The following is a 12,181-nucleotide window of genomic DNA, read 5'->3' as shown; positions in this document are numbered from 1 at the left end:
ATTAATCATTATATCGTGATACGTATTGCAATACAGCTTTGTGCATCCCAAATTATTGTGATACACTTTAACATGTTTAAACCTCCAATACGCATCCCAAAATGTGAAATCCCAAATAAATCTTGTTACTTCCAACATTTGTCTTGTTGTTATGAATACAATATGAATCAAATTAAAGTTAACAAATAATTAAGTGCCTGAGACAATTAGGACCAAAAACGTAATTGTATGATAAATGTGTTCTTGTTGAAATTCAACATCTTTGCAGGACTAATGTGATGTGGGCAAGTAACGGTTTTAGTTACTTTTGAAAACTAAAAAGAAGTTCAGATTACTGGTGTCGTTGTACCTTGATGACATGATTATCACAGGCTGGTAACCATATAGCTGGAATACTGCCGAGTAGCATTAAACAGCGATTGAAAGATAGAACACCAGCATTTAGATTGTTGATGCCAATCATCCCATAGTTCTCATTGAAACACTACCCTCACATGAATCAGTCAGGTACATTACAGGTTTCCCCCGTGTAGGTCCGGGTTAGAGTCCGGGTCTTCAGCATCCCGTACTTGCTGTAATAGGCAACTAATAGAATCAGGTAGTCAGACTTATTGACTTGAGGGATGCATGTCATTGTATCCCAATTGTGGAGATTGATGCTCACTGAATTTTCTGGTCAAGGATCAATTAATTTCAGAATATCGTCATGTAGCTGGAATATTGCAGGGTGCTGCATTAAACAAACACACTTCACAAGTTTGTACACACACTGTTGAATACATACAGCAACTATGTTGTGTGGGCACGTAGGATGTATTCATGATGAAAATAGTTTGAACCATTACCACTCATGAACACAAGACCACGTACTTACTTAAATAAAGTCAAACTTATTTTGTTAATAGTACAATACAACAATTATTAGTAAAAGAAACCCGTGAAAATCCGGGGTAGACAAGGTCTTAGCAACCCATGCTTGTCGTAAGAGGTGAGTAACGGGATCGGGTGGCCAGCTCGCTGACTTGGTTGATGCATGTCATCGATCCCAAATGCGTGGATGGATGCTCATGATGTCAATCACTGGATTGTCTGGTCCAGACTTTATTATTTACAGACCGCCGTCATATAGCTGGAATATTGCTGAGTGCGGTGTTAAACAACAAACAAACAAACAGATATTAGGAAAAGATATTACTTTTGGTTCTTCACTTTATTATTAACAATGAGGGGATATGATTTTAAAAAAAACAACAGATCTATAGTGCTCAGAATAAGTTCTTCTAGTATGCTTTGTAAATTTATCCATTGAAAAACTGCATTAACAAGGTTGTCAAGGATTTGCTGATATGAATGGCCATTCAGTCTCTGAAAGGTTTGATGGTATGCATTGTTAACTGTAGCTGATGTCCTGGGCCCACTTGTACAAAGCGATCTTAGCGCTAAGATGATCGTAATTCCCATACTTTAACATAAGCTTAGTGCTAAGATTGCATTGTGCAAGTGGGCCCTGGTGTTTGAGGGTAATCTTACTTCATGTTGTGATCTCTATTGGTCTGCTTGTATTGTAGCAGTCGTCAAAACTTGGAGAAACTATTCCCACCAACGCTGTCTCAGGATGAAGAGACGGACCATCAAGGTCTGTACAAATTTTGGGCCAACACCTGAATGGTCATGACATCTGGCCCACAGATCTGTACCTCTGTAGCAGCCATATTGAACATGTTCTTTAGTCAACTGAGCCTGTTTGTCATTTGTTGTTAACAGAAAATCACCGGTGAATCTCAAACTTCAAATATTACATCAATTTGTTCAGGAGGTCTGATTCCAATTTTTGTGGCAACCATTTTGATAAAACTATTGATGGCCATTTTTTTGTTAAATATGTAAGAACTTCGGTACATTTGTAGTTTGTAGTGGGCTCAGCATGTGCTGGTTTGTGTTGCAATGTTTCTAATTTGGACCTTGTTTTGACCATGCTCTTTGGAATTGCTTGTTTAAATTTGTAATGTTTTTTCTTTGAAGTTAGTCAATTATCATGCTGAAAAATTTGAAGATCAATGCTGACATTTTGTTTAATTGTTCACTTTTAAAACTGTTGATTACATACCAAGGTGAGCTGCCATGAGGGCACTTGTTTATCATGTCTGTCGACACTGTTGATTACATACCAAGGTGAGCTGCCATGAGGGCACTTGTTTATCATGTCTGTCGACACTGTTGACTACATACCAAGGTGAGCTGCCATGAGGGCACTTGTTTATCATGTCTGTCGACACTGTTGATTACATACCAAGGTGAGCTGCCATGAGGGCACTTGTTTATCATGTCTGTCGACACTGTTGATTACATACCAAGGTGAGCTGCCATGAGGGCACTTGTTTATCATGTCTGTCAACACTGTTGATTACATACCAAGGTGAGCTGCCATGAGGGCACTTGTTTATCATGTCTGTCGACACTGTTGATTACATACCAAGGTGAGCTGCCATGAGGGCACTTGTTTATCATGTCTGTCGACACTGTTGATTACATACCAAGGTGAGCTGCCATGAGGGCACTTGTTTATCATGTCTGTCGACACTGTTGATTACATACCAAGGTGAGCTGCCATGAGGGCACTTGTTTATCATGTCTGTCGACACTGTTGATTACATACCAAGGTGAGCTGCCATGAGGGCACTTGTTTATCATGTCTGTCGACACTGTTGATTACATACCAAGGTGAGCTGGCATGAGGGCACTTGTTTATCATGTCTGTCGACACTGTTGATTACATACCAAGGTGAGCTGGCATGAGGGCACTTGTTTATCATGTCTGTCGACACTGTTGATTACATACCAAGGTGAGCTGCCATGAGGGCACTTGTTTATCATGTCTGTCGACACTGTTGATTACATACCAAGGTGAGCTGCCATGAGGGCACTTGTTTATCATGTCTGTCGACACTGTTGATTACATACCAAGGTGAGCTGCCATGAGGGCACTTGTTTATCATGTCTGTCGACACTGTTGATTACATACCAAGGTGAGCTGGCATGAGGGCACTTGTTTATCATGTCTGTCGACACTGTTGATTACATACCAAGGTGAGCTGCCATGAGGGCACTTGTTTATCATGTCTGTCGACACTGTTGATTACATACCAAGGTGAGCTGCCATGAGGGCACTTGTTTATCATGTCTGTCGACACTGTTGATTACATACCAAGGTGAGCTGCCATGAGGGCACTTGTTTATCATGTCTGTCGACACTGTTGATTACATACCAAGGTGAGCTGGCATGAGGGCACTTGTTTATCATGTCTGTCGACACTGTTGATTACATACCAAGGTGAGCTGCCATGAGGGCACTTGTTTATCATGTCTGTCGACACTGTTGATAAGTAGGACAGTATCAGTGTCAACTGTTGCTATTTTGACAGGTTGTATTCAGGTGAAATACATTGATTGTTGTATCACCTTGTGTTGCAGAACATATTGTATCCACACCATCGGAACATTTGGGCAGTTTGCAGTTGTCTTGTGAACCTGTCAGAGTGGTGGAGACGGTGGATGAAAGCCTGTGAGTAGTTCAGCTCATTCTAGGCTGGACTTAAATATTCTAGGGTCCATAAGTAGGAATAGGAGTTATTATTTGACAAACAGGGCTTGACATCTGTACAAAACAGACACTAGGTAACATCTACTAGGCCAGTTTGTGTACCACTAGCCTGATAAACATTTGCAGGTATTGGCATTGGTCCATGTGTATTTATCTGTATGTTTACAGAATGTTTCAAAAGTCAACATTTTTAGTTTACAGTTAATAGTTGTCATTCATGACTAATAACATCTGTACAAATATTCGATTCGGCCCTAAATTTAACCACTAAATTTGTAGAGGTAGTAAGTGCATGATTCTATTCCACCATTCATCTTGGCCTTTACAAGTGGTGGCCAGGATGCAACTGGAGTTTGTCAGCATCACATGTCTCAGAACTGTGTTTTTGTTTCCAGTGACGTGTTGGCTCCCTCCCCTGAAGCATATGGAGACATACCCGTCATCATACCCAGCTCTCCCACTGCCGGGGAGGTCGAGCCAGGTGAGCTAAGGCCGAGTGCACACTCGGAGACACGAACACCAGCTCACATTATGAGCTGAAAAACATATACATCGTGAACTTTTCAGTGTGACAGGTACCAGTTTCTATGACAATGTTACTTGTAGTAAGTTGACGTTTTCACTTCCAGCTGACATTAAAAACTGATTGAGATATCCCTACGCAGGCAAGTCTCACAGAGCTATCAGTTTTGACCGTGTTCACATTGATGAAACATGGAGAGGAAGTTAAAACTTTCTTAGTTGATCTGTTGAGTGGTTTTAGAAATAACTTTTACAATTACAAGCTATTTGCATTTGAAAACAGAGTTAGGTTGTGATACTTATGGTTCAAAATATATTGACTGATCTGAACCAATTTTGCTCATTGCATATCTTCATTCACATAAAGGCCTAGTACTTACTGTAGGTTGTAGACATGCTATTGTCATGATGGTGTTGCTGCTCAATGATCTAGCAGCTAGCAAGGCTCAAGGTTTATTGTTGAAAAACACCAGAAGCATTTACCTCTTTTTATAAAACAAATTCATTCAGCTTTTCTTACATGACAGATACACAATCTGAGAAATTTGTTTCCATGTTTGTGTATTGTAAGTTTTTTGTGAGACATTTTGTATATTTTATTATAATCAAGTGTAGACTGCTCCAGTCTAATAGGAAAGGTACATAGTGTCTTGGTTTAATACAAGAAAAGTTGTGAAATACCTAATGCTTCTGTCTTGATGCTTTAAACATCTCCTATCCTCCAGATGAGTGCACCTACAACCCAGATGCTGATAGGACATTGGAAGCCGAAGACAGGGTAAATTTGGGAGTTTAGGTTGACGTAAACTAACCCTGGCAGCTATTTACTGGTGGAATCAAAATTGTTCAAATAAGAACCCCCCCCCCCCCCCCCCCCCCACAAAATGCCTCACCTGGGGCTTCAACTGATGCCGAGCAACCAATGCTTGTCCTACCACCTACCACCCAATGGGTGATCAGGCTCAGTGACTTGGTAGATTGCTTGTCGTCATGGTGTAAAAGCTTGTCGTAAGAGGTGACTAACGGGATCGGGTGGTCAGGCTCGCTGACTTGGTTGATGCATGTCATCGATCCCAATTGCGTGGATGGATGCTTATGATGTCAATCACTTGATTGTCTGGTCCAGACTCGATTATTTACAGACCGCCATTATATAGCTGGAATATTGCTGAGTGCGGCGTAAAACAATTGTTGCTCATAATTACTGGATTGTCATTTTCAGACTCCATTATTGCCATGCTGCCATGATATAACTGAAATATTGCTGGGGCAGTAATATATATATATTGCTGAAACAACAACCAAAATACTTTGGTTTCTGTTTTCTAGCAAGCTAAGAGGCATTCTTTGGACCGGCGTGAACGGCTTCCACCTCCATCAAATACTGATGAGCCAATCACAGTGGAAGATACAAATCCAGATCAGCTAGTCACAGTGGAGGACAAAGTTATTGAAAAGGAGGAGGTTTGATATTTTTTATTGTTACCCATGTGGGATCAGAGAATGACAGTGTTGTTCGAAATGTAAATGCTCAGTTGGTAATTGTAATGCTATTACTGCTTTGGATCATGTTTGATTTGCTGTTGCAGAAGAAAAGACAGTTGTGATTATGTTTTAATGTACATGATAACCTTTAAATATAGTAGTTTCCTGTTGAAGGATGAGGTGGTGGTGTTGTTGGACACCAACGTGCGGACCCTGGCAGGGGAGGAGACGCAGGGGGAATCACTGCACCTCGTATACACTGTGTCACAGCCTGCAGACACCAGGCTACCATCACAGCACACAGACACCAGGCTGCCATCACAGCACACAGACACCAGGCTGCCATCACAGCACACAGACACCAGGCTGCCATCACAGTCTAAGGTACCACACAACATTTCATATTCCTTTGAAAATCAATGCAGAATTATGTTATTTTCAAAGAACATTAAATGCTATCTCAGGCTGAAATAAAAAATGGTTCTCAGGCAATACCTTTCGAAAATATCATGCGGGGTCGTCTTATACACAGGGTTGAACAGGGTTTTTTTAGGTTTTTTTCCCCAAACACAAAGACACTGGAAACACTATGTCAACAAATCTGTACTGAAGTACGCAAATTAATCATGTAATTACACTGTCTGGTTGTTAAAAGAGTATTATTAACTCAGTATTATTTACAGCAACCACGGCCCTATTACCGCTATGACACTTTGAAACAAACTTTAGTGGATAGAGAATGGATATATATATCATAAATGCCATACATTGAATTGCTGAAAGTCATATTCGTTGTAGTTTGACTATCATATGTCAAAATAAAGTTTTCGCAATTGCGGGCATGGTAGCGGGAGCATCAACTGTGATTGGTCAAATTCTTCAATTCATCTTAATCTCGCAATCAGAACAGGAAATACAATTTAATCGGTAAATCATCATGTTTAGGGATGGTTTATCTCAAATTGGTATTGGCCAAGTTTAATATAATCTGTTATTTTCCCTGAATTCGCTGAAGGGATAGGATGTAATTTTTTTCTGCGGAAGACAAACACGTTTTTATTGCAAATGTAGGGATTTTGTATGCACTCCTATTGCTGCTAAGACCGTAACACACAAGATGCCCAGTAAAGTAGTGCGCCTGAAAAGGGAAGCATTTGCACGTTATTTTGGATCGCATTGTTTTTAAGTATTGTAGCATTTCACTGTTGGGGTCATGTTTTCTAGATGCGGAATATTTAAGGATTTATTTTTTTTTGAAAATGGAAATAAAAACGAAATGTGCGGCAGACTTTGTGATGATGCGGTGGTGCCTGAGAACCAAGAACGTTTTCTTTTTTAGCCTTACATGATCATGTGGTTTTGGCAGGGATATTTGTAAAGTAGACAATAGACATAAGGAAAGTAAGAACTGACAAACCGAAACACGAGATAAATAATGAGTAATATGAACAGTACACATAATCTAGTCATCAACATTATAACAGTTAGGCTTAAAAAAATAAAAGAATTGGTTCTCAGGCAATAGTTTTTGAAAATATAGTGCTGGCAGGAGGTGTCTTATTTTGTTGTTGTTGTTCAAATTCGTAAGTAACCAAATAAACAGTTGTGTAACCAAAAAAACAATTGTAATCAATCAACCGGGGAAAGGGCCTCTGTACATAAATGTATTCCTCGATAAGTAAAATACTGGAATACAGTATTTGACTACCGTTGGGCTAATTTAAGGAATATCTAAGGATTTTTAATCAAAAAAATTAAATGAAAATTTAAACGAAACATGCGGCAGACTTTATGATGATGTGGATGGTGCCTGAGAACCAAGAATATTAAATTTTTTTAGCCTTACATATCGGTATAACGTGACAAACAGGTCTTACTCTCACAGCAGCTGTTACAATGTACAGGAAGACACACGTGATAATATATGGATCATTGTTGTAAGTGTAATAAGATTATGAATCTCATACATGATACATGCATATGATAAATAGGTACCATGTACATACATATATACTGATCTAGTAATAAAATAGTTTACATGATAATTATGGCATGACACATTTAATATGCTACACAAACAAACAGACTGTACCTGGATTACACAAAGTGTGCCTACCCTTGGAATGTGACTGGGGTGTCCCCATATCACCACAACATATCCAGAATCTAAATAAAACATATCCTTTTATAACAACAAGTTATACAACTGTACTTTTTGCATCCCATATATAACATACAGTATATTACGCAGAACTTATCACAAAAGTGTTTCAAACAGCCTATTCCTTAAAATAACAGTTACACTCTTCCTTCATTCATACAAGAATAAAGGGATAGAAAGTTTATGTATTAGTAATTACAATTACAAAAATATAAGCCATATGTTTGCAACATTTACTTATAGATTATAGCTGTGATTTAGATAATAAACACTTTTAAACACTAATATTAAACTACTTAATATTACAGGTTTAATATACTGCAAGTGCACACAGAAAACATCGTAAACTAACCTGATATACATGATCTGCTGACAACTTGTCATGCAAAGAGTGTTTGTAGACTGAGAACATGCAGTGAGACAAAGGGTCAACTTGAGTCTTAGCTTGGCCAATCAGTTGGACATGTCATGGCTTAGGTTCGTTATAGGCCTAGGACCTGAAGGACACATGAACAATACTTAACTATCCTAACCACTAAGTATGCATAAACGTTAAACACAGAACTTGAAATGGAATAAAAGACACTGAAGAATATACTACATGTGTACAAGGTTACACCTGCCACATGTGTATCTCACGTTCGTTTGAACTGCAGGTGGCAGGAACAGATGACCAGAGCAAGGAGGACCAGGAAGGTATGTTGATGATTGTGTGGATTGAACACTGCCTCAAATCCTGCTTGTGATATTAAGACACTGAACCATCTTCATTAGAACTTGAAGCTGTCAAAGGAACAGCTGTGGCGGTCCTAGTCTGCAGATACGTGTTGGCTATTCATGGAATTATGAAATATTGTAGTTGGTGGAAATTAGGATATGTTGGTGTCTGAAATAAGGGGCTGAAAAAATCCAGAACAATTTAAGTCCTGTCTTTTGAAAGTCTGAATTTCAATTTCAGAGGAAGCAAATATACATGCATGTAAGAGTTAACTGCCCTTGACAGAACAGTTCTCGAAGTTAATCTTGATCTTATAAGTCCTGACTGCTTGAGCTAACATGAGCTAAATGTGTTTCATCCAGGAGGAGGTCATTGGCATAAAATATGTCACTGGAAAATATAGTTGAAAACTTTCACAATACAGGCTTTGAAATTATTAGTATCAGATCTGATATGCTTTCTGTTATTAATCAGTACAGAGGCAACAAAGCCTTTTCCTCTTTACAGTAACAGTGAACTGCATGTTTGTTTTGGGAAGTTTGCCGTATGCAGTCTGGTGTATACAGCTTGTTGTATGCAGTCTGGTGTATACAGCTTGTTGTATGCAGTCCGGTGTATACAGCTTGTTGTATGCAGTCCGGTGTATACAGCTTGTTGTATGCAGTGTGGTGTATACAGCTTGTTGTATGCAGTCCGGTGTATACAGCTTGTTGTATGCAGTGTGGTGTATACAGCTTGTTGTATGCAGTGTGGTGTATACAGCTTGTTGTATGCAGTCCGGTGTATACAGCTTGTTGTATGCAGTCTGGTCTATACAGCTTGTTGTATGCAGTGTGGTGTATACAGCTTGTTGTATGCAGTCTGGTCTATACAGCTTGTTGTATGCAGTGTGGTGTATACAGCTTGTTGTATGCAGTCCGGTGTATACAGCTTGTTGTATGCAGTGTGGTGTATACAGCTTGTTGTATGCAGTCCGGTGTATACAGCTTGTTGTATGCAGTCCGGTGTATACAGCTTGTTGTATGCAGTCCGGTGTATACAGCTTGTTGTATGCAGTCTGGTCTATACAGCTTGTTGTATGCAGTGTGGTGTATACAGCCTGTTGTATGCAGTCCGGTGTATAAAGCTTGTTGTATGCAGTGTGGTGTATACAGCTTGTTGTATGCAGTCTGGTGTATACAGCTTGTTTTATGCAGTGTGGTGTATACAGCTTGTTGTATGCAGTCTGGTGTATACAGCTTGTTGTATGCAGTGTGGTGTATACAGCTTGTTGTATGCAGTCTGGTGTATACAGCTTGTTGTATGCAGTGTGGTGTATACAGCTTGTATGCAGTGTGGTGTATACAGCTTGTTTTATGCAGTGTGGTGTTTACAGCTTGTTGTATGCAGTGTGGTGTATACAGCTTGTATGCAGTGTGGTGTATACAGCCTGTTGTATGCAGTGTGGTGTATACAGCTTGTTGTATGAAGTCTGGTGTATACAGCTTGTTGTATGCAGTGTGGTGTATACAGCCTGTTGTAAGCAGTCTGGTGTATACAGCTTGTTGTATGCAGTGTGGTGTATACAGCCTGTTTTATGCAGTGTGGTGTATACAGCCTGTTGTAAGCAGTCTGGTGTATACAGCTTGTTGTATGCAGTGTGGTGTATACAGCTTGTTGTATGCAGTGTGGTGTATACAGCTTGTTGTATGCAGTCTGGTGTATACAGCTTGTTGTATGCAGTCTGGTGTATACAGCCTGTTTTATGCAGTGTGGTGTATACAGCTTGTTGCACCTGGATTAAAATCCTTAATCTATGACCCACATCACTTCTGACTTACTGTCATGTAAAACTAACTTGTCACAATATTTCTAAAGTACTTTTCAAAGCAGCGTTACGCTGCATCTGATCAATCGGTATAATGTGAAAAACCTGAGTGGATCCTTTTGTAATAGTTTTGTGACATAATTTTTGTACATGCCTCAACACACGCTGCTGTGTACAGTTACTGCTTGACCTTACTCGTTGTAGAAAACTTTATTTCAGTCTTGCTACTGACTGGTTTTGATCTCTGTTCCTGAACTTTGATAATGTTTGTATGTCCAGAATGCTGTCCTGATTCTCAAGACCTGGCTCTTCATCTGTCCCAGTCCCAGGGAGGTTCACACACTCCTACAGGTACTCCATGGCTAGAGGAGTCATCAACATGATGCTGCAACATAGCACCTCTGTATACACAGCTTTATTACAGCTGATGGGACTGTTATTGCTGTCTGTAGCACCTGACGACTGTGTCTGGTCTACCCCCAGATGTATTATCCACTCCTGATAAACCCTCTAATTTTCATGCATCAACGTCACTACATTCATGGTCTATCGGTACTTTCAACCTTGAACTTGGTGTTACAAATGAATGTATCCCCCCCCCTTGGACTAGACTGACATTTGTGGACAGTGTGTAGCCCCCCTCGGACTAGACTGACATTTTTGGACAGTGTGTAGCCTACCCCCACCCCACCCCCGCCTCGGACTAGACTGACATTTGTGGACAGTGTGTAGCCCCCCCTCAGACTAGACTGACATTTGTGGACAGTGTGTATCTCCCCTCAGACTAGACTGACATTTGTGGACAGTGTGTATCTCCCCTCAGACTAGACTGACATTTGTGGACAGTGTGTAGCCCCCCTTGGACTAGACTGACATTTTTGGACAGTGTTTAGCCCCCCTCAGACTAGACTGACATTTGTGGACAGTGTTTAGCCCCCCTCAGACTAGACTGACATTTGTGGACAGTGTTTAGCCCCCCTCAGACTAGACTGACATTTGTGGACAGTGTTTAGCCCCCCTCAGACTAGACTGACATTTGTGGACAGTGTTTAGCCCACCTCAGACTAGACTGACATTTGTGGACAGTGTTTAGCCCCCCTCAGACTAGACTGACATTTGTGGACAGTGTGTAGCCCCCCTCAGACTAGACTGACATTTGTGGACAGTGTGTAGCCCCCCTCAGACTAGACTGACATTTGTGGACAGTGTGTAGCCCCCCTCAGACTAGACTGACATTTGTGGACAGTGTGTATCCCCCCTTGGACTAGACTGACATTTGTGGACAGTGTGTATCCCCCCTTGGACAAGACTGACATTTGTGATTAGTTACTAATATCCTCTGAACAGTGTCAACTGATGCAATCCCGTTGTGAATCTATGGTGCTCTGCATTTGGTGTTGCTCCATGGTAATTACAACAACTTTCTCATCATTGAAACCATCTGATGACGAAAGAAATCATATTGCTAACATGACGTGACTTGATAACTTGATCGCCTCTTGACCTACACTGGACCAAGTTTGTTATAATGAAGCTATTTTTTCCTGCTGAATGCAGATGTTTCTGACTGATATTTGTGATTTGGAAATTCTGAACATGTTTTTAGATTCTACATATATTTTCTTATACCGATAATTGATCTCGGAGAGAGATGCTGCACACTTTATTGCCAGGTCACTCCTTGTTCAAATCATCAAGCTGGTATGATGCATTCATACGCCACCTTTATCATTGCTTGTACCTGTATTGTTTTCAATGTTGAATTTAGATTATAGGTATCGTTTACATGAATTATGAATAGAGATATTGTATTTACTGTGCCTTGTGTATTTCAAAATGTGTCTTACTCATTGTCACTTATTACCCCAGGGGTACATTTCAAAATAT

The 12,181-nt window shown here is 40.2% G+C and overlaps 1 protein-coding gene across 1 annotated transcript in view; it reads left to right on the top strand.

Annotated features, from left to right (window-relative positions):
* LOC139478784 (TP53-binding protein 1-like) overlaps positions 1-12,181 on the top strand; it is a 74,538-nt gene that overhangs the window by 12,551 nt on the left and 49,806 nt on the right. The window contains exons 7-14 of the mRNA XM_071261410.1: positions 1,569-1,636; positions 3,472-3,562; positions 3,997-4,082; positions 4,849-4,901; positions 5,453-5,587; positions 5,783-5,992; positions 8,426-8,465; positions 10,574-10,645. Of these exons, the coding sequence (XP_071117511.1) occupies positions 1,569-1,636; positions 3,472-3,562; positions 3,997-4,082; positions 4,849-4,901; positions 5,453-5,587; positions 5,783-5,992; positions 8,426-8,465; positions 10,574-10,645 (755 nt within the window). The remainder of the gene's footprint in view (positions 1-1,568; positions 1,637-3,471; positions 3,563-3,996; positions 4,083-4,848; positions 4,902-5,452; positions 5,588-5,782; positions 5,993-8,425; positions 8,466-10,573; positions 10,646-12,181) is intronic.

This window comes from Haliotis cracherodii, unplaced genomic scaffold (genome assembly GCF_022045235.1).
Source record: "Haliotis cracherodii isolate W230 unplaced genomic scaffold, xgHalCrac1.p SCAF_1, whole genome shotgun sequence".
Classification (NCBI taxonomy): Eukaryota; Metazoa; Mollusca; class Gastropoda; order Lepetellida; family Haliotidae; genus Haliotis; species Haliotis cracherodii.
The sequence above is the reverse complement of the archived record's forward strand: the minus strand, read 5'-3'. Positions and strand labels throughout refer to the sequence as shown.